The sequence below is a fragment of the Clytia hemisphaerica genome, unplaced genomic scaffold, assembly GCF_902728285.1.
Source record: "Clytia hemisphaerica strain Z4C2 unplaced genomic scaffold, Clytia hemisphaerica genome assembly, whole genome shotgun sequence".
In the NCBI taxonomy this organism is placed as follows: Eukaryota; Metazoa; Cnidaria; class Hydrozoa; order Leptothecata; family Clytiidae; genus Clytia; species Clytia hemisphaerica.
In genome coordinates, this window is record NW_027103555.1 from 653,730 (window position 1) to 676,864 (window position 23,135).

The 23,135-nt window shown below is 34.8% G+C and overlaps 1 protein-coding gene across 1 annotated transcript; it reads left to right on the forward strand.

Annotated features, from left to right (window-relative positions):
* The first annotated feature begins 749 nt into the window (after nucleotides 1-749).
* LOC136800466 (adenylate kinase 8-like) lies at nucleotides 750-22,078 on the forward strand. Its single transcript, XM_067057125.1, has 15 exons — nucleotides 750-916; nucleotides 5,487-5,568; nucleotides 6,391-6,440; nucleotides 6,638-6,712; nucleotides 7,530-7,583; nucleotides 14,232-14,270; nucleotides 14,368-14,410; nucleotides 14,833-14,904; nucleotides 16,516-16,630; nucleotides 17,130-17,215; nucleotides 17,968-18,099; nucleotides 18,551-18,640; nucleotides 19,181-19,403; nucleotides 19,786-19,843; nucleotides 21,581-22,078. The coding sequence occupies exons 1-15, from the start codon at nucleotides 833-835 to the stop codon at nucleotides 21,779-21,781; spliced, it is 1,404 nt and encodes a 467-aa protein (XP_066913226.1). The 5' UTR covers nucleotides 750-832; the 3' UTR covers nucleotides 21,782-22,078.
* Nucleotides 22,079-23,135: the final 1,057 nt, after the last annotated feature.

Below are 23,135 nucleotides of genomic sequence, written 5' to 3' on the forward strand. Positions count from 1 at the left end.
TTGCATGGAGAGTTTGGAGTTTTTGTTTTATTAGCACCCAAGTAAAATGCACCTATCCCGCTATCCGTCATCATCATAGTGTTAAAATTTCAAACTTTGAGCACAGGATAGCAGCAGTCAGGGTCGTGTCCTCAACTTTAAATATTCAATTGACTGATAGAAATGTAATGAGAATAGAAAATATGATATGAGACCTTCTACAGTAACTAACTTTCTGACTGACTGTTTATTATTTGTCATCAAAATTTTGCCCAGCCCAGCTGCCCCCCCCCCCTCAGGTCAAAAATCTACTCCTGGTATCTTTCCAAAATAGCTCATCAACTGGTCGTATACGAGCAAAAACCTTCTTAGACTATACATAAAGTCTTTCAAAGTCTTTGATATAAGCACAACTTGAACTAAAAAACTAGAACTTCTGGCAGCCGGCCAATTTTCACTAAAATTTTCGGTCGCCATTTTCGCACCTTTTGTTGTTATTTATGTCAAATCGAATGTCCTTTTAAATTTCTCCATGGCAACGGGCTAAACTAATTTCAGGACTCATATTTTTATTAGAAAATAGACAAAATTTTGTCTGTAAAATAGTTTATAAGAAATGATACTATTTAATAGTACATGAAAAATAATAAATTTGCTACAAAAGTATTTCTAAAAAAAACTGGATGTATTGTTTCTGAGTCAAAAACTAGTCAGTAAACTCTTCAGCTTAGTACACCAAGTTGTTTATTTTCATCTCGCTTATTCAGGCGTTGTTTTTCTCAAATCCGACCCAAACTCCGGGAGGGTAATCAGGCAGTCGAGACGAAACACAAGACGCAAGCTGAAATCAAAAATGGATGCCACGAAAAAACCACTTTTGATACCTCCAGAGTTTTCTACATACGCTGAAAAACATGGTATCTATCAGATTTATGAGGTAAAGTAACATTCTGTTTCCAAGATTTATTTTCTACATATTAAAGATCTGGAATTTTTATAAGACAGTCTAGGCGAATTCCGAAAATAGAACTTTTTTTCAGTTCCAAAAATGGTACTTTTTTCATAACTTTTTTTTGATACGTTTTGCGATACGATTTGTTTTACTGCAACATTTGGATAGAATCTTAGTGGAAGAATTATACCTTCTTTGTCAAAACAAAAAATAGTGCCTTAAAACTCAATCCCAACCCAATATTTCTTCTTCCAAACCATCAAAAAAACTGGGGGTCATAATCAACACTCATCGACAAAAGAAAATCCTTTTTTTTTAAAGACCTCAAGCCGTTAAGACTCTGACCCCCTCCCCCTTCCTCTTAACAGTTAAAATTTTATTGAAAAAAATAAACTTTTAAAGGTCTGAAATTACCTTCTTTCCCCTTAGTCCAGACGTAATTAATCGAACAGTTCGATTACCGAACTAATCGAACTTTGTCAAACTTAATCAAACGACAAAAGTTTGATTAAATTCTTTAATCGAACTTTTCAAAAGTCGCTAAAATTGTGAGTATTCGATTAAGTTCGACAAAACATATCAAGTTCGACAAAGTTCGACAACGAGAAATGTTCGACAAATTCGACAAAAAACTCAATTTGATAAAGTTCGACAACAAGAAAGGTTCGACAAATTCAACAAAAAACTCTGTTCGAAAAAGTTAAAAAAAAAAATATGACCTGCTTTGGCAGTTTGGGTACTACCGTGGACGGCCCCCTGGGAGTCCCGGCCAAGTTCCCGGGGGTCCGATTGGTGCCCACTGGTCAGGGGGATGTTAGGGTACACGTCTGCACCGTTGGGGGTCCTTCAAAGTTCCTCAAAGTGTTGTCAAAAGCCGGTAAAAATTGCGAAAAATGACCTCCTTTGGGTACCAGCCCGGGTGGGACCAATCAAGGCCTCTACAGCCTACCACAGCCCTTCAGACCCCTTTGGATACCCTCTGCCTTGCTTTCCCTCAAAGCCAGCACCCTCCATCAGTCGTCCGAAGCCTTTAAAAGGCTTGGAAAGGCGGAAAGGCTTGAAAATTGGTCAAAATTGGGAAAAAAATGACTTCCTTTGGGTACCACCGCGGACGGCTCTGGGGGTCCCAGCCGGTGTGCCGGGGGGTCTGTTCGGTGCTCACTGGTCAGGGGGATGTGAGAGTACACGCCTGCACCGTTGGGGGTCCTTCAAAGTTCCTCAAAGGGCCCTCAAAAGCCGGCAAAAATTGCATAAAATGACCTCCTCAATTGAGGCTGCTACACCCCTTTCTCGCCAGGAGAAATCGCCGGTGAAACCAATTGAGGCCTCTACAGCCCTCCACAGCCCCCATAGCTCTTGGGACCCCTTCGGATACCCTCTGCCTTGCTCTCCCTCAAAGCCAGTACCCTCCATCAGTGCTCCGAAGCCTTTAAAAGGCTTGGAAAGGCTTGAAAATCGGCGAAAATTGGGAAAAATGTCCTCATTTGGGTACCACCGTGGACGGCCCCTGGGGGTCCCGACCGGGGTTCAGGGGAGTTTGATTGGTGCCCACTGGTCAGGGGGAATGTTAGGGTACACTCTGCACCAGTGGGGGTGCTTCAAAGTTCCTCAAAGTGTCGTCAAAGGCCGGCAAAAAGTGCAATCGAATTACGCGCAAGCGGAGCGGCCTTCAGTTGCTCGGGTTTTCACAAATTTTTGCTCGATTAAACTTGACAAAGTTCAATTAAGTTCGATTAGTTCGATTAAGTTCGATTAATGTAATCGAACTAATCAAACTGTTCGATTAAGTTTGATTTCAGTAATCGAACTTAATCGAACTTTGTATTTTGAGAAATTTGTGAGTATTCAATTAAAGTTCGACAACCAAACTTAGTCGAACCTGGTCGAACATTAATCGGCCAACAAAGTTTGATTAAGTTCGACAAAGTTCAATTAAAAATACCATTCGATTGGTTGGATTAATTACGTCTGGCCTAGTACATGTTCTTTCACATACTTTTTTGTTGCTAACATTGAAATGCTTCTTTATTTCCACTGGAAAACATGTGGTTTTGAGCGGGGACCTTATAATTTCACCTGAGGCGAGTCAGGGCAGGATAGGAATAGCAATTCTTACCATGAGGGCGGGGGTGGGAATTGCCGAATTGGGTCACGTGACAAAGTATATTTCTCAATACGATTACGATCTCAATACGATTGAAAAGTATGGCGGAGGAAAGTGATGAATTGTATTGTTTCTTAGTATTTTTTAAGACTTTGGGATTTTCCTTCTTCTTTAGCTATTTTTGGTAGCATAAAGGTTGACCCCCTCCCGATTGTCGATTGTTGACAGCCCCTTGATGTAAGGCCAGTTTTGGAAGGCAGCTATAATAACATAATACGCTAACTACATCGATGTTATATACTTTAATGGGATAAACATTCGTGGGGATTAAATTTTGCAGATTTCGGGGATTTTGGTGTCATCCGCGAAAATCCGCAAAATTAAGTCCCAATGGAAATTTGGGAGGGCCTGATCCGCAGAATATTTCTAAACGAAACTCAAAATATGTCAAATAAATACTATTTGAATGGTTACTTGCATCAAAGAGGTGCAAATAATGTGTATTTCAACAACCAACATGCATGATTTGACAGTAAAATTCACAAAATTGTGAAAATATTGCTACCCAATAGTGTCACCTGCGAAATTAAGTCCCCACAAAATTTTTGAATTTTTGCAGATAGGCCCAACCGCGAAATTTAATCCTTGCGAAAGTCTATCCCATTAAAGTATATGGAAAATTACGCCAAAAACTTATATGGAGAACTATGCCAACATGTTTGTGTATTTTGATTCCTATATTTTATACTATGTAAAAATACACTAACTTACTTTAGGCGTACAAACTTTTGCAAGCAGAAACTTTTGTGAGGACAAAAATTTGCAAAATTCACGACATTTACTTTTGCGAATTTAACAGAAAAATATTTTTCACAAGCATAAACTTTCGCGAATCAAGCTGAATCAAGACAGGAAATTGAAAATTTTCATTTTTCACATGAAAAAATGGCTTAGAGGTACAAATACTTCTTGGATTGGCTTGAAACATTTGTCCTTTGACTTATTAGTCTTTTTTAACAGGCTAGAAAGTGCCATAAAAGTTACATTTTATTCAAAGTTCGGAGTTTTACAGATTTTTTATTTTGTCAAGAATTTTTCGCAAGCATAAACTTGCCGAATGGCCCTTCCTAGAATTTTTAAAGACATTTACTTTCGCAAAAAGAGCCAAAATTTGTGAAAATTGCGAAAGTTTCTACTTTTGAAAGTTTGTAGGCCTAAAGTAATTCGTGTATTTCTCCGTATATATACAAGCAAAAAATTTTCAAAACCATTTCTAGTTTTAGTTCTATTGAATTATCACATAATACATATGTAGCTTTTCGTGATTTTGAACATAAAGGATAAAATACAATAAAATAAGTTAAAAACATTAGCAGTCTAGACTTAAACTTGTATATCAAGATTATGGAATTTCGTGTACGGGCCGATTTTGCTTTCGTTTTCAGTGGTTTCATTTTCGATTTCAAGCCAACATCTTAGCAAAGGGTTGCTTGCCCATAGTTACAGGCGTTTGCGCAAAAAACAAAATAGAAAATTTTCCAAATACTTTTCCATGTTTCACTTTTTTGCACCAATTCTTCAAAACCATTTTTAGATTTTTAAAGATTTTAAGTTCTTCTTTTATTCAAAGATTTTTTATTGCACTTTGTTGACAATCTTTCTTCTTTCTTCAGTAAATTGAAGATGAGAAAAAACCTAAGTCTTAGGATCAAGGATTGAAACAAATATGAAAGGGGGGGTTAAAAGTTTTAGTCAACTTAATCATATAAAAATGGTCAAAGTCTGTTTTAAAGTAAAAATATGTACCATCAAAACATTAAAGTGTATCATGTTGATAAAATTATGTATTGTTATATTGTGAAATTGTTGGCTATTTTTGGTAGCACATAAAGTACGTTTTTTTTAACAGATTTTCTCTAAAAAAAGGGGGGGACAAGATTTCATTACAGAAGGGGATTTAGGGGGATGAAATAAACCTTTTAGGGTGTTCATACCCCTTTGGATTTAGGCCCCTTTTGAACTGAGGTTGAATTCAAGGTACATATTTCTATTTTATAAGAATAATGTTTATGAGCATACACAGACCCGGTTCTTGGCATTTAAACAATGGCTCTATTTTTTGAGAAAAATAGCACTTGCTTATAAAACAAATGTATCGAATTTTATAGTGTTGTTCTTGAAAAAGCACAGACAATTGCCACTGTTTTTGGAAGAAATTTTAGGTCCAATCAACATTTCAACTTGTTGCTTTTTGAAAGTGAAATCTTAAACTTAGAATGTAATAAACCGTACAAGAATTTTCTTGTCTTTTTTCTGAATTTTTCTATTATTGAGAACCTTTGAAAAGGTGAAAACCCCAGCCCTTATAGGAAAAATATTGACTTTTTGTCGACTTTTGTTATATTAAAATAGTGAGAACTCTAGTGTATTGTGTATTTTTTTTAACTTTAGAGGCTTTTAAAGAAGTTGCTTATTCACCAGCCAGATGAACCATTGCAAGCTATTATGGACTGGTTGAAGGAACCAGAATGTGGTATGTTTTTTATTTCATAGTTTCAATAAATCGATATAACTTGCTTACTATAGTATATCTCTATACTACTATATCTCTGTACATACAAGATCAGATGACTTCAGAAGACTTTCAATGAAAAATTAGGTATCTTTGACTGTGCAAACTTGCGGAACGTATAGATTAATGATAAAACTAGAAAAACATTTTTACCGAAACGCCTACTTTTGGCAATGTAAACAAGAACAAACCATTTGCAAAAATTACTTCTCACAAAAATTTAAAAATTGCTGCTTTGCTAAAATAAGTTCCCTGTCAAAATTAAGTATTTCGACTTGTGAAAAAAAGAACCATTTTACCTTGCCAAAATGCGAAAATTTGCTGTCTCGCCAAAATAAATTCTTTACAAAAACGTATTTTGTAGGATTTTTTTTCTGCTTGCCAAAATTAGTTACCTACTCTCGGTAAAAAATGTCCTGGGTGCAAAGTTTTTGAAAAGGAGGCTAATACAGCTGAATTAGGACAAAAAGAGGGAACTTTCAAAAACATTTTCCCAAAAATTAATAAGCGGGGGTTGGAACAAGAATGTCCAGGGTGGAAAATTTTCAAAAAATTTATTAGCGGGGGTGGGGGGGACCGCTATTAGGTACTCGAGAGTAATTGAGACAAGGGGATCAATATTTGAGAATAATAAATATTTTGTTTTGAGTTATATGGACAAGTAGCAGGGTTTGCAAGCTTCCTAAATTATATCCAAGGCTACCAAAATTCAACTCTGCTATTACTCATATTAAGCTGTTGTAATTGGTGTATTTGTTGTAATAATCATATCTCAATTTTTAGTACCAGAGATTGTTGTTGTAGGACCCCCAGGTTCTGGAAAACGAAGTATTGTGAGTATTCTTCATCTTTTATATAGCTCTGTGTATAAGATTTTTTTTTAGTCACATGAACTATGGTCAATCGTCAGTTATATCTTTGAACTTTATCGAGGGGGAGGGCAAGAACCAGGAACCGTTGGACTTTAGTTAGAACACTTTGATTATTTGACACCAATGTGATATATCTTTTTGATTGTATTATATTTAAGAGTCGATTAGTTGCTGATAGATTGGGTTGTATCCTCATAGCAAAGGAAGACCTTGTAAAATGCCAGAATGATCTAGTAAGTATGTTAAATCTTTCCACATGGTTAGTGCAATGCTGTATAAATTACTCTCGGGTGCCTAATAAACGTACATGTACGTTTATTTTTTTCGTGTCAAATTTCCCGCCTGTACGCACCTTATTAGGAACTGTACGTTTATTTATTTTGAAGAATTTTCCCGCCTGTACGTTTATTCCCTCCTGTACATTTATTTATTTTCACCCAATATCGCCCAATTCATACTACAAAAATTTGTTATTTTTTGTTCAAGTAAGATATGTTGAAAGGCCGTTAATTATATTTGAAAGTATTGTGGGAGATTTCGCGTGTTACACGAGTAAATTCGAACGTTTTGCTTATTTAGTACTTGTCATTGATCTATAAGAGATATACCTGTACTCAAGTCAGTCGTTTCGACCTGGATGTTCTACTTTTGAAAAATTGGTAGATTATTCCCTGTACGTTTATTTTAGCCTGTACGTTTATTTATTTTAGCTCTGATTTCTCGCCTGTACGTTTATTTCAGCCCGTACGTTTATTAATTCCAATTTTATTCTCTCCCCTGTACGTTTATTTTGGTATGTACGTTTATTAGGCACCCGAGAGTATTGCCTTAAAATTAAAACATCAAAATGTTTCTTTCTGAAAAGAAGCTGGGGGAGATTTAAAAAATGTAAAAAAGCTGTAAAAGACGGATTAGAATGTACAGAAAAATTACTTTTTTATTGCATCGATTAACCCTGATTTTAAATAAATTCGTCTCCAAATTAGAAGAAGACTAGAACAGTAAATATGATCTTTTCCTTTTCAATGTAATTTTCTTTATCATAACAAGGAAATTGTGAAGACACTCAAAGACAGAATCACACAATATGATGCCATCGAAAAGGTAAGCAAACTACCTAAAATTATAATTTTCGCCCTCTTTTATGGCAATATTCACCTGGGACTTCCCATGTCTCTTGTCACAGGGAAACTTATCTTAACCAATAGAAATGCGCTAGATTTTACATGTTGAAGTTTTATGGAAATTTAGAACTTTAAGGAATCAAATTTTTAATGTTTCCAATTTTTCTTCGAGCAGATTTGAAACTGTATAAAAATCTTAAATATCAATGACTCACCTGTCCTTGATGCTCGAGCATTAGAACTTGGCACTAATATTTAGTGCACAAAATTACATCGTTTTGCAAAATTTCATTTCAATATGTCAAACGGGGGTCAAACGTTGGGTATTTTACAGGCCAAACCCGAAACCTGTCATTAATCAATTTTTATGCAGTTTCAAATTTTGAGAAATTGAAGGCCGGTATCCACTATCTCGCGACAATTTTTTTCTGAACCTTTTTTGCTTTAAGAAAAGATTACGTAATAAAAAAGTTTCGCGCGAACAAAAAAAAAGTTGAATTGAAGGAAGTTCAAATTTTTTCAACCGTTACGTTAAATGGAATTGCTTCATTTTTCAACTAACCAATCACCTTACAAAATTGTTAAAAGGTTTTCGCTTATTTCGCGTGAAAGTGGAGACCGACCTTAACATTCGAAAAAATCCTTTCACTTGATCTAGAGTCATATGTCAGTCTGTAAATTAAAAAACAAGGCTTTATCTAGAAATCACCAATTGAGTTACGGGATGAATTTGCACACATTCTGATGATTATACTTAAGTTCGAAATAAACGCCCCCTCCCCCGCTTGTTAATTTTTCGAAAATTTTCCAACCCCCCGGACCTTATTAGGACCCCCACCGTGTATTAATTTTTAAGAATTTTTTCAGCTTTCAAAGAGAAGGTCCCTTATTCTGCTCTAAATAGCCTGATTTTATCCTATATTTACCTTATTTTGGGGTTTTCGTAATTACAATTTCCAACCCTCCCCCTGTTTATCAAAATTTTGGATATTGTCCAACATCTCCGTTTATTCGAACCCCCTGTTTATTTGGAACCTAAGAGTATGGGTACTATATTCATTTTTGGACCTACCCCGGTGGGGCGAAGGTCCTATAAATTAACCTTTGTCCGTTCGTTCGTTCGTTATTAGCTTTCCTCATGATTGGCTCATTAGTTTCTTCTGATTTTTTGCACAAATATGTGTAACTATATACCTTCGAATGTGACGGAGCCCGATTTTCGAAAAAAAAAAATTTGGGGCAAATTTGGGCCAAAAACGGCTAAAAAACGGGTTTTTTGGACTTTGTGAAAAATTGGATCATTAACTTTTTCTGATTTTTTGCATGAAAGTAGGGTACCATCATAGGTAAAAGATGGCTCAAGCAGATTTTTTCAAAAAATTTGTTGGATCAAAAAACGCATGTTTATCTATAAGAATCACTATTAATAAGCATACATCAATGTTCTTGGTTAAATTACTCAATTTCTTTATGAGATAGATGTTTTTTTTGCTCATGAGGGCTTAATTTTAAAGAATATGTGTGTTTAGAAATGAAATTTTGGTTGCTTGGCGTGTTTTTATAGAAAAACTGGCCAAATTCTATATTTATTTATAAGCACATTATCAATTACTTAGGTATTAGCTTTTCTCGAGATTGGCTCTTTGATTCTTTATGATTTTTTGCACAAAGATGCATAACTATAAACCCTCGAATGTGACGGAGCCCGATTTTCGAAAAAAAAAATTTTGGGCAAATTTGGGCCTAAAAACGGCTAAAAAACGGGTTTTTTGGACTTTGTGAAAAATTGGATCATTAACTTTTTCTGATATTTTTGCATGAAAGTAGGGTACCATCATAGGTAAAAGATGGCTCAAGCAGATTTTTTCAAAAAAAAATTTGTTGGCTCAAAAGACGCATGTTTATCCAGGGATATGTTATAGCGGAGCTGGATGAAGGACGAGAATTCCTTAACGGATTGCTTCTTTGTCTTTTCTATTGTAAACTGTTGATAATAGAAATCCATCTCTGTCCCCTTGAGTGTTCTGTTTTTATAAGAAAAATGAAGCAGACAAAGTATTCATGTAGTACGTTTGCACATATTTTGCTATGATGTTCCCGCTTTTCATCAAAATAATATTTGTAGAAGATACCTCAAAAGCTTCCTTGTAAATGAAATCTATTTTTATCAGCGTGTGTTATGAATTTGAGAAGCTTTCATGATTTCTCTTTGAAAATTTCGGATGTAAATATTTTAACAAATATTGTTTCAATTGACTTGAAATTTTTTCCATAATCAGAAATACCGACTTGCTATCTGAAAATATCAGTTAGAAAGTGAGGCACCCCGCGGTGTAGCGCGGTATTTCAAATGAAAAAGTACTATTTATAATCTTAGAGAAGAAACTTCTTATAACTTTACAATGAAAACAATGTTTCTCATTTTTTTAAATTGTCATTCACCAATGTTTTACAGACCCTCTTGATAATTAAAAGTTTTTAATCGTGAACGATAAATGCAGCAGCAGAATCATTGGCTAAGAGGAAATCAATTTCACGAGTTTGTAATTAAAAAAGTTAAATTTCATATCAAATTTTAATATCAGGGACAGAGATAGAACAAGGCTTTTTTAAATGTGCGTTATCCAGCTCCGCTATAACATATCCCTGGTTTATCTATAAGAATCACTATTAATAAGCATACATCAATGTTCTTAGCCAAATTACTCAATTTTTTGATGAGAAAGATGTTCTTTTGATCACGAAGTCTTGAATATGACAGAATATTTCATGAGCATGAAATTTTGGTTTTTAAACGTTTTTTTTATAAGAAACAAACGACTATTGTGTTCTGAATGATTGTTTAATGGTCACGCTCACGTAGATATCAATTATATATGTGTTAAATGCATAACCAGGTAGGTCCATAAAAGTATCACTTGTCAATTTAAAAATTCAATCTTTAATCTAAAATTTATCTCAGAAAAATTCGATTTTATGGTGCAAACTTCGAACAGGAATAACATACATAACCTTTATTTTTTTACCATTTAAATACACCTGCAACTTTGTATTGCAAAACATACAGTCCATAAAGTGAGAATACCAAACTTCATTTAACGAAACATATGGACTTTTATTGACGTTTTTTCGATTGCTTACCTTTTTTTACAAGAACCAGTAAAATTTAAGCTGTTCGTATCTTTTCGCGCGATTTTCAGCCTCAAAATGTTTCAAAAAATTCTACACTTTGAATATGCTTACTTTACTCATTTATTGACTCTAAAGCACCATTTTTTTAGACCTTTCCAGGGTTGCTCTTAATCTGTTCTTAGGTTTCTGCCAAAATAGAGCATCATTCTTATAGAATAAAACATATAATAATGTACTATCTAGTGTCTTTGTTTTCATTGGGAAGAATCCCTCTGTTTTAAATTATGGAAAAAATGAGTTTTTGTATAAAAAAAAAAAGATTTTCGATATCTTTTTCATATTCGAATCAAAGCTTGAAGATGAAATTTTTCAGTATGTCTTCAAAATGTGGAATAGATTTAAATGTTAAGTTAATGGAAAATATGCAAGACAGTTCATGAGTGTATGAAATAAAAAAACCCTTTAAACTAATACTCGAGCCTATCTAGGCATGGAATCTCCCATGGATTGTGTACCACTCCTTGCAGAAGATCAGCGCAAAATTATCGTTAGCTTATATTTGACCATCGCTGTTGTGGGTACCATCTTAAATGTACTTTCATTATATTGTCAATGGAAAACACGTCGAACCCGTGAATTCGATAATTCTGTTCGCTTAATGGCAAGTTTGAGCGTATGTGATTTTATTAATTGCATATTTGTGGTGCCCGTCTTTTGTGCTGGATACCATTACTGGAAACTACATTCGGACTGCACTGTTCTTAAAGTACAGGCTGTCTTCAACAATTGGAATGGGCTTTATTCATCTTGTCTTATTATAATGATAACTTTCAATCGGTACTTGAAAGTTGCCAAGTATGTAACATATGATCGGATTATGTCAGACAGACGTAATATGATCATGAACGTGGCTGCATTTTCGACGTCGTTGTTTATCTCCTTAATAGCGGTAGTGAATGTGAATTCAATGTTGTTGGTGACCGCCATACTGGTTGCCCTAACCACACTCTCAATACCAACCCTCTATGGTCTCCTCTACAAAATTATGCTGGCTAATCGGCAAGTTACTCCAGCCTGCAAGCGCCGTCATCGTAACACCAAAGTTCTGAAGAATTTACTTCTTTTGACCACTTGTTATTTGATGTGTAATCTTCCAGCGATATGCCTTGTTATGTATGCTTTGATCTCCAAGAATAAAATGATTTACTTTGAAGCAAGAGTTACGCACGCTATCGTGTGTTTATCCTCTGTGTTAAACCCTATCATTTATGTTTTGAGAGATCCAGTTTACCGTCGAACTTTCACCACTTTGTTACATATAAATCGTGCAACCGTAGCGTGAAGGTAGATCATCCGGCTACGATGCGTAAGGTGATTGGGAACGACACATAAGTCGGAACATACCAAAGACTTCAAAATGGTAATAGATGCCTCTTTGATTGATGCTTAGCAACTATAGAGAAGGGTCAAAGTTGGAAACCCAGAGAAAAGAGGAGCCTCCCTTACCTTCGAGTAAAGACTTAAGAAAAAGGAAACTCATGGTCGCAAACTACTCTCCTGCGGCAAACTCATTTACTTTGGTCAAGTGAAGAGACTGCTGCCTTGAAAGAAAACTTATCAAGTAGAAGTACTGATGTGTATGAATTTTGACCCTGCTTTTACCAGGGGTATTCTGAAATCAGCGTAAGAAAATATTTCGACCAAAAAAGGCCTGTAAACCTGGTAATCCTTCATCAAATGATAAGATTTTTCGATCAATGTTTTCTTTAATGTGATTTCTATTGCTTGATACTTTCCTCTAAAATTCTGTAGCGTCTACAAATTGAGTCTGAAATCGTGTGTGCTTATAAAGAGCTTTTCATTTTCTGGCTTGAGATTAACTATCTTTTCAAAACAAATTTAACGGATAACGAAATTGAACATAAACTTGTTTCGTGGACGAAGTTTTATTTAATTTTCGTATATTAGAACGCTAGAAATCTTCAATACTGATAGTAAGAATGTTCAGAGCAATCTTGAGTTCTACTAAAGAGTCGTATTTTGTCGGGTGAGCCTAGTATTTTCTTTTGATATATTTCACAAAAGAGATCAAAAGACTCTAACGACCAATTACCGACAAATTCAACTGTTTTTCTTTATACCTTTTGAGGGAACATGTAAATTTGCAATAATAAGAGGGCCTTATTTCCTTGGTGTAAAAATTCATTCCTTAGAGGAGAGGAAAATATCATATATCTTGATAAATAGCATGTAAGTAGTATTGTACATAGCATGTAACACCGAAATGCTGACGAGGATAATAAGAAATTGTAATTAGTTTTAAACGACGAGAAAGGGTTGTAACATAAATTTTAAATGGCTTTTAATAATATATTTGCATCGTAGCTCAATAAAATTAATGTATATTTAAATTCATATATTGCGAACATTCTTTTTGTTTATCTTAATATAAAAATCAACAATTCTTGATCGCTAAATTGCCTGTAAAGAAGATCCTTATGAGATTACTTAGATTAAGTCACACTTAGTAAAACCAGGGGAATTTTCAGTACAAACCTTTGTAATATTTTTTTATAAAGTTTGCAAAAGTAGCTAACGAAAATAGGGTCGTTTTTTCAAATTCTTAGAATTGTATCGATTACTTTCGAAACTGAAATTACAAACAATTTGACCAAGAATGGCTATTTTACAGAACAAAATGTAGATTTCGGTTTTGGTCTGCAGAATACACACCGTTTGATGTATTGAAATTAAATGTTGCAAAATGATGTAATTTTGTGATCTTAATATGAGTGTCAAGTTTCAACTTAGGGGCCGTCCACATAGTACGTACGCACTAAAATGTCGAAAATCGAGTACTCCCTCCCCCCTGTACGCAAGCGTACGCAAATGGCTATACCCCCTGGTAAGTACGTACTTTTTCATTCATTTAATTTCGATTTTTAAACGAATATGTGCTTTGACAAAAAAATCGAGCGCTATTACAAAATGGCCTCTACTATTAGATTCTCTTTGTATCAGACATCATTTCAAATGAATGAAAAAAGTATTTAAAAGTTTGTAAATTCCATTGGCTATAGACCGATTCCGTGTGACGTCATTTTCACCCACGATCAGCTGATTTTCTAAGAAATGGCAAAGATAATATGTACAGGATGATTTAGTAACACCTTGATTAGCTCCAAGGCTTTAAGCGTTCCTGTTTGACCTGCGCATAGTTTCCTGTTTGTGGGTAAAGATTAGTCAGTTAGGAACAGGCAACTTGCTTGATATTTGGTTGAAGATAGTGCCTAACTGGATTTTGCCAAATCAGTCTATTATTCGTTTAAATTAATTATTACAATGTTCATAATAAATCAACTCAGTTTAATACACTGAATTTAAAGATTACACAATTCTACTTCTTCTAATTCTTCCCAAAAGTGTTCGATGAAAGGTCAGAGCTACTTATGTATGTAGTAAAGCCTCTGAATTTTTTTTCGCATTTATTTTATAGGGTTACCTAATTGAAGGATTTCCAGAGAATCGAGCGCAGGTATTGATTAAAATTTTGCAACAAGATCTCTACAAATTTTTATCCTTTTTTAAAAGAAATAATATTTCTCATAATAAGTTTGTTCAATAAATTTTAGGCTCTGCAACTTCAACTCGAAGGAATTTACCCTAAACATGTTGGTAAGACTAAGACACACACTTTTTTAATAATTTCTTATCACACACTTTCAATTTCTCCCTAAAAAAATGAAACCTTAGGAAACTAATTTTGGTGAAAACTAATTTTGACCAATTTGAAGAACCCTTTGACTTCTCGATTTCAAGGGAAGGACAATTTACCTGCGAACTTTAACGGGGTTCCTTTACAGAGTAGCGAGTTTATGTTTTTGCACTTTTGAGGACGGCGGGGTGACTGAAGTGATTTGGAATAATCAGTTCTGACCCAAAAAAACGAGGACTGTAAAAATGCTGATTTACCGTCGTCCTTGTTCTCTTGTAAACAAATAGAAGCTTACCGTCTCCGACGCAGAAAAATCACATATACACAAACTGGCTAGTGTTCATGTGCTTCGTTTGCATTTCTTTCCGAATGTTTCTTTTAGTTCTTCTTGATGCACCTGATTCAGTGCTCAGTGAACGAGTGATCGGGAAACGAATTGATCCTATGACTGGAGGTTTGTAAAATTTGTTACTTCTCTTTTTTATCGTTTTTGTTATATCAGTCGCTCGTGGTGCATTTCATTCGTTTCTTTAGTTTGTTCTTTATTATCTGCCTATAATGGGCTCGTTTCTTATTTTTGGACCTACCTCCGGGTACCCCGGTGGAGGTTCTATAAATTAACCCATGTCCGTTCGTCCGTCCGTCCGTCTGTTACTAGCTTTTCTCCGGATTGGCTTATTAGTTTTTTCTGATTTTTTGCACAATGATGCAAAATGGCAATGCCCAGAACGTGACGGAGCCCGATTTTTGAGAAAAAATTTATTTGGGCAAATTTTGGCCAAAAACTACCTAAAAATAGGGTTTTTCGGACTTTGTGCAAAATCCTGTCATTACTTTTTTCTGATTTTTTGTACAAAGATGGAGGGCAAGATTCTCTAAAGAATGGCTGAAATAGTTTTTCCCGGAAAATTCTTATTCGCCTTAAAAAACGGATTTTCGTATTTTGGGGAAATTCCCTTTAACCAAATAAGAAAATATAGCTTTTCTCAAAGTTGACTCAGTATTTTTTTCTGATTTTTTGCACAATGATGCAAAATGGCAATGCCTAAAATGTGATGGAGCCCGATTTTCGAAAAAAAATATATTTGGGCAAATTTGGGCCAAAAACTGCCTAAAAATATGGTTTTTTGGACTTTGTGCAAAATCCAGTCATTACTTTTTCTGATTTTTTGTACAAAGATGTAGGGCAAGATTCTCTAAAGAATGGCTGAAGTGGTTTTTCCTGGAAAATTCTTATTCGCCTTAAAAGACGGATTTTCGTATTTTGGGGAAATTCCCTTTAACCAAATAAGAAAATATAGCTATTCTCAATGTTGACTCATAATCTTTTTCTGATTTTTGCACAATGATGCAAAATGGCAATGCCCAAATTGTGACGGAGCCAGATTTTTGGGCAAATTTGGGCCAAAAACAGCTTAAAAGGTTTTTTGGGCCTGAATGGTTTAAGTGATTTTCGTATTTGGGGAAATTTCTTTTTACCATTTTACATTATTCAACACACAAGCTTTATTTTTCCATTCTGAATTTTTGTACAATTATTGTCACTTTTTTCTTATTTTCATCTGATGTTAATCATTAGGTAGGTCCATTCAGCATGTTGCTTCTTTGTTTTGTTTATGCCTTTTTTATTACTTCATTTTATACATTTATTGTTTTTTCCAAAAATCAACTTATATAGGTGCTCTGACTGCAATATTTTTAGTTTTGACCCGGATTAGGGCTGCGAGCTGACGGGGGTGTGCCGCCCGACTTTCGACCCTCAGACCCTTAGCGGGACTAGAAAGGAGGAAAAAAAATAGATTTTTACGATCCTTATTCGGACAAATTTGACCAAATTTGATCATTCCAGGGAAAAGGTTGAAATTTTCCTATTTTTTCAACACTTAGTGGAACTGAAGTTTGGTTTTCTGATTTTGGCAATCCTTAGTTGGACTTTGGAAGTCCAAAAAACGTATTCTTAAGGGCGACACATACCCATACCCTTTATTTGCCTAATTACTCCCCCCTCCCCGGGTTTTGACCATAAATTAACAATCTTCAATACTCTAATCATCCCATTCTTTAGATGTGTACCACGTGACATTCCACCCACCACCAAGTGACGCAATACACCGTGTGAAACCAGACCCAACTAGTTGTAAAGAAGATGAAATGAATGAGCGCCTCGCTAAACACCATCGGTATATTGAAATATAGTTTTGAAAAGTTCAGAGAGTACTTTATTAAAATAAATTTGAACTTTCAAAATCTCTTAATTGCGTTGCTGGGGTGGTACTGAGATTCAAAATTGAATTTCCATTGTAATTTCCTAGATACTACCTACAAAATTTTGATTCAGTCCTTCAACATTTGTGTCCTCTTTTCCATATGTGAGCCTTTGTCTCTATCCTTTAAATCTATCAAAACACCCCCTTTTCACAGACCTGGTAGTGGGGATAAAAACAACGGACTGAAACTCAATGCGGATTAATATTCCAATATTTTTTATGGTTGGGGATTTCAATTATTTTGTTTACAAGTGAGAATTGGTTTATTTGATTATTTTCATTGGGGAGAAAAATTTGAGGATAATTTTCCACCGGGGGCGATATTTTGGCTATTTCTTCCAGTGTGAAGGAGTCCCATTGGGTTTGATAGAAGGGGGTGTATTAAAGAAAATCTGCTTTTCAAAATTCTTAGACACATCGGTGGTATATTACGATGTTACTCGAACACATTCAAGATGATCAATGCTGATCAACCAAGAGAAGATGTCTTATCTCAAAGTAAACACTCTCAACCATCATTTTCGCTGATACATGTTTGATTTTTATTAAACCTACCTTGACGATTTTCCGGTCTCTTGAGGAGATTCTTAGGCTATTCTGCCTCTCTTTAACTCGAATTTCTGTAACTCAAAGGATTACTGGTTATCTTCTTGGCGTTCTATATCGACTATATAACACTTCCCTACTCACTCTAACTTTAATCATCAGGTAGATCCAATCAACGTTCCAGCTTGTTTACATATAAAAGTGCTTGTGAAATGCTCTTTATTTTTTGTTTGCAGTTGAAAAAAGCTGCTGAACCTCTTACTCTGGCATTTTACACCCCTTTCTGTTAGCTCTTGTGGAACTTCTTCCAGTAGGGGTGATTTTTTTGCGTAATGTATAGTAAATCTTCAGGATGTCATGTCAAAAGCCCAAAGTCAGAACACGACTGCAAGTAGAAAGTTTTTTGTGTGTTTGTCAAATATTAGTTAGTATTTACGTCTATCGTTTTTAGAGCCCCCCCCCCCCCTAAGCAGTTTTCGTGATGGCGCGATTTTCATGTTCATGATTTCGTGATTTAAGATTTAAAAGTGCGCGATTGCGTGATCGGAGGAACCAACATGATCAACGTGATCGTGATAGAAAAGAAATTTGACTCGTTATAACGTGATCTGGAAATTTTTTTATGTGATTGCGTGAAAGGTAACTGGAAGGGGGGGGGGGCTTTTTTAGCAATCATTTTAAAATTTCCCCATTCCTTTCCATAGCTTTAGCATATTTGCAATCGAAGGAAAGAAACAATGCTCCACATACACCACGTGTTGTATTGTTGGGTCCAACTGGTGCAGGGAAACGAGAACAAGCCTCATTGTTGTGCAGCAAATATCATCTAGTACATGGTAGGGCCATTCGATTTATTGATTAGGTTTTTCCCTTCTAAACATTCTTTTAATCTCGCTTATTCTTATATTAGAAAAATCTTTTTTTTATAAGAACATTCAATATCAATATTCATATCTTATTGAGTTTTAAGCCTAAAAACCTTCTTAGCCTGTTCTTTTTTTGACCATTTTGTGAATATTTTTTACCATTTTACAAAGAAATAGGGTGTTTTCGAGTCCACAAAGCCTTAAAATGTTCTTAAATTGTTCTTATAAAAAAAACGGGTAGGTTTATGTCTACATTTATACACTGTAATATCCAACTCTTAAAGAAGTATGAACCATCAAAAGCCCGGTCGGTCAACTTTCTAAATTTTCGGCCCATTTTCAAAAGTCGATTTTTGCTACAAAAAAATGGTTGGTCTTTCGACACTGGCCTGGAGCAATTCTATTTAATTCTTTTTCACAGTATGTTGCGATGACCTGATCAAACAAATGTTGGTCAATGAATCTGAACTTGGACAATCTATGAAACCTTACGAGGAACGTGGTGTAAGGAGTAAGGAATATGTTTTCATTATTCATTATCACCAAAAACAATTCTTAACATTTCTATCAATGTATTTATCATTGAGTTTGCATAGGCGTAGCGAGATACCCTGCCAAATTTATGGATAAGAGCGGTTTTTACGACACTGTAATATTGTCTTTGTTTTATCAAAAGATCATGAATATGTCATAAACGTCTGCACTCCCTCATAAATTTTGCAGGGTATCTCGCTACACCTATGGGTTGAAACCCCGAAGGGCTAGAGAAGAACCTTCAACCTTTCTCAAGCAAGAAAAATTGAAGCCTTTAGTTTGCCCCGCATTTATAAAGTTTATGATCTAAAAGGTTACGAGGTTCGCATGCTTATAACCTTACCATGAAATTATAATGAACTCTTTTGTCCAATGGTGAAAATTTTATTGGCTCATGAAATCAAAAGAATTTAGCGACCATGAACGACAAATTGAACAACAAACTATTAAAACCCTTCTCACTTAAAGATCCATGTAATTGAACATTTCAACATAAACAAACTTTTTTTTTTTACAGTTCCAGACGAGCTTGTTACTAAAGCGTTAACAATGAGACTCTCCCAACTCGATGCTGTAAAACGAGGCTGGGTATTACATGGATTCCCCAAAACGAGGATGCAATTAGATTCACTAATAGAACAAGGTTACGAACCGAATCGTGTAGTGGTGTTAAACATACCGAGTGATACTGCTGTCGAAAGGATAAGTTTGAGATCAGTGGACCCAGAGACGGGTTACAGGTAAGGTAGAGTTCAGTAAAGGGACAAGTTGGCGTTTTTACAAGCTTTTATGTGATTTGTTTACTCGCGAACCTGTCATAAACAATGAACGCGTTATCTCTTACTTGAAATGACCAACTCGTGAAGTTTCTTATATAAAGCTCATGCTCGTGCTCATCTCTCAGTAACAGTAGTGCTTAGTGTCGAAAACTATATTTGTTGAGGATAAACTATTATAACTCCTATACATTTGGAGGCTAAATCGCGCTATTTTGTTTGGATGGTTCTGAAAATGGATTTACTTAAATATTCTTTTGAATTTACTGCAATATTCTGTTTTTGTCTTTATGAAAAAGATTTTGGGCCTACTTACTGAAATTTCTTGAACATCTTAATATTTTAGGTATCACTTATTGTACAACCCACCTCAATCAACAGAGGTCAAAGAAAGACTTGCAATGGTGAGAAAATAATGTCATTTTTTTGTTGTATATTGTTGTAACCCTCATTGATAACTTTTTTCGTTTAAGCGCCCCTACTATCGGAGAGATAGGTATAGGACTTTGAAACTAAATTCTTTTTTAGAATGAGACTTCTTTCGTCAAAGTAATTATAGCTATAAGCAAAAAGCTCGTACCCAAAAATTTTAAAAATGTCAAAAAATGAAGGTCTTCAAATCTCTCTAAAACCTATTTTCATGGGAAGCTATGGTATTTTGTAGCAAAAAGCTAAAAAAAATAGAGCTTAACCTCGCTTTAGAAATTTTTTATCGCATTTTTTAGGTTTTTGTAAAATAGCAGGCCAAAATAGGAGAAAAAATCATCAAGTTTTGCATTTTCTTCTCATTGACTTCATTTTTAACCCCTACTTTTAACCATTTTTGAAATTTACATAAAATTTCCGACAATTTGATATATAACATGCATATGTTCCTGAAAAATCAACATAGGCTAAATCTGAGCCTGCTGCTACGGTACTGAAAAAACTGCTTTGGAATGATGTCCTTATTACAGGGTTTTTTTTTTCAGGTATAGATTCAAAAAACTTACCAAAAGGCCTCTTTTGCAAGCTGAGTCAACTTTCTATAGGACTTGGACTGGTTAATCTATGATTTGAGGCTTTCAAATCCATTTTTTCACTGACTAGTCACGCCGTGACGGAAAATTTTCAATAGCCTGTAAAAATCTATGAGAGTGGAATCAGGCCTTAATTTTCTCCATGAAACATCAACCATATAGTGTTAATCAGAAACCTAAAATAGAAATTCAAAAATCAACCCACAAGATTTTCTGTAGCCCTTTTTAGTTTTTGTCACGCCGTGACGGAAAATTTGGGCCTATGTCAAAATTCCCCTATCTTTTCGTCAATTGTACTTGAATTGAGATTTCTTTGCTTGAAAATTCTTCAAATAGGTAGAGTATATCAGAATATGCAAAAAATAGAGTCAAAAATGCAGAATTACAATGAACTAGAGGTCCTGCAAGGTGGATTTTCTCATTTTTGATCAAAATGTTTCGTAGACTAATTTTGGAAAAACCAGTTTTTTTTTTAGGATTTAGCTCATGTTTTAACTTTCTAAGTTTGTTTTTCTCATTCTAGTATGTATTTCTGACAACTTTACATTAAAATTATAATATTTCTTACAAATTCAGGAAAATAATTACATATTTCTCATTTATGATTTTTAGCGTTTCATCACTTTTTTGGCCAAAAATAGGTCATTTTTAGGCCGAAATCCAAAAAAACCGGAATATTAACTTCAAAATAACCCTATCATGTTATATATCAGTGGAAGCGGAATTTTGAGTAGATTTTGAATATCCAAGTTTCATGTCCTGAAAAAGAACTCAACTCAAATTATTATGCTTTAACAGCTAAAAATAGACATGGGTACGAGCTTTTTGCTTATGGCTTTATCCTCAATTGTGTATGAAATTACACAGGAAAAATGGCCTATTCCACTCTAACCCCCCCCCCCTCAATAGGCCTTTTCATAAATTATTTTGAGTGCGACGACTGCCTTTAGGTTATTAAATCCCTCGAGTGTTCAGGTGTTACTTGTATAGATAGCATAAACTTCTTATGAATTCCTCTGGGAATCAATCACCATAGCAATATTTTGGAAACTACATAGGTAAGAGTTGCTCGTGGCCTAATTTATGAAAAGGTCTATCAGGGAATTTTTTACTCTTTCATAGCATCCGACAGACGAAGAAAGTGAAGTCTTGAAACGATACACTGATTACCAAGTCAACATTAAGGATATCATGGAATATTTCACCACAGCACAACACGTTAACGGAGACCAAGACCGACAAGCCGTCTTTGAAAGTATCGAAACGATCGTGGTGAACCCGCTGCCTGAAAAATTGGAGAATCACGAGGGAGAGCGACATTGATTGAACATCATTGACTGAAATTATTGATATTCAGAAATTTTCGGATTACACAGGTTTTGTGAGCGAGATATTTAAACTTTGAGCATTTAACTGTAACTTATTTCTTACTTTTCTCGCCTATATTTCATGTTACTTTGTATAATATCGAATGCTTCTCATAATAAACCCTATAGAAGAACATATCATATTTTATACATATTATAATTTATTCTGTGTGATGTTCTTCAACTGTAAATATTTTTAATCGAATGATTTCCTATTGTAAAAACATGAGTGAATAAATGAATATAAAACTAATCGATTACTTTGATTTTTGGTAACCCTCCTTCACGATTTAGGTTTGTTGACAATATTCTTACAATGTTGTTATGTACCAAACCTTCCCTATAGTTGCTCTTTCAACGCCCTCGAAGCCAAAATTTTGATATACTTATTCGCATATAAAAACCAAGTCGGTTTTTGATTGAAAAGTCCTTTCAAAAGACTGAAAGCTTGCATAGTAGGGGGAAATTTGTAAAACCGCTCGATATTTTTAATAAAAGCACTTGTTATACATTTTTGGAAAGCTAAGGGGTAGGGGAATCAAAAAAATTTGGGTGCCAATTTTTTTTCGGATACTTTGGTGTGATTTTCGGACAAGTTTGACGGTCTCAGGCAAAAATCATAGGGTCAAAAAATTAGCACCCAAGTTATTTTGATTCCCCTACCCCTTAGCTTTCCGAAAATGTATAATAACTAACAAGTGCTTTGATTAAAAAACATCGAGTGACCTAAAAAAACGAACAAATTCCCCCCTACTACACCCAATAATTTTACGTTTGAATATTTTTTCTTATTAAAGTGTAGTTTTACCCGGAAACCTAAGGCCAAAAATAAGGCGACAAAGTGCGAAAAACAAAAAGTTTTTCTGACCTGCTGCTAATGACACGAGTGCGCTATATCAAACTTTCATATCAAAGTGTCATTAAGGGCTCTCATTAAATAGCAATCGGTTTCAATTTTTATTAGATTAGCATTGTCATATCATATCATTAAGAACTGACTATTGCTAATGTAGAGTTCTAATCTTATTACATGCAAAGTTAGAGGCACTATCACTATCTACTATCTCCTATCTGTCGGATGATACATACACGTTTTTGTTTTTTATTAAGGAACTCGAGGCTGAAAATGGTCCGAAAAATGAGGAACTGCTCAGGCTGAGAAAAAAAATTAAGGAGCAGAGAGTTAAACTTGAACTTACTTACATTTTCAAAAGCCTAAACAGGTCTAAACAAAAAGATGGAAAAATATTGACGAAACAACATTCAATAAACGTCTTTTTCTGTACTGTAGTCCATTGTTGGTATATATT

What these genes read in the sequence shown, in the direction of transcription:
- LOC136800466 (XM_067057125.1), top strand. Translation starts at nt 833, where the DNA reads ATGGATGCCACGAAAAAACCACTTTTGATACCTCCAGAGTTTTCTACA. An exon ending in GACCCAGAGACGGGTTACAG is followed by an intron (nt 19,404 to 19,785) that starts GTAAGGTAGAGT and finishes TTAATATTTTAG; the next exon opens with GTATCACTTATTGTACAACC. An exon ending in TCAAAGAAAGACTTGCAATG is followed by an intron (nt 19,844 to 21,580) that starts GTGAGAAAATAA and finishes ACTCTTTCATAG; the next exon opens with CATCCGACAGACGAAGAAAG.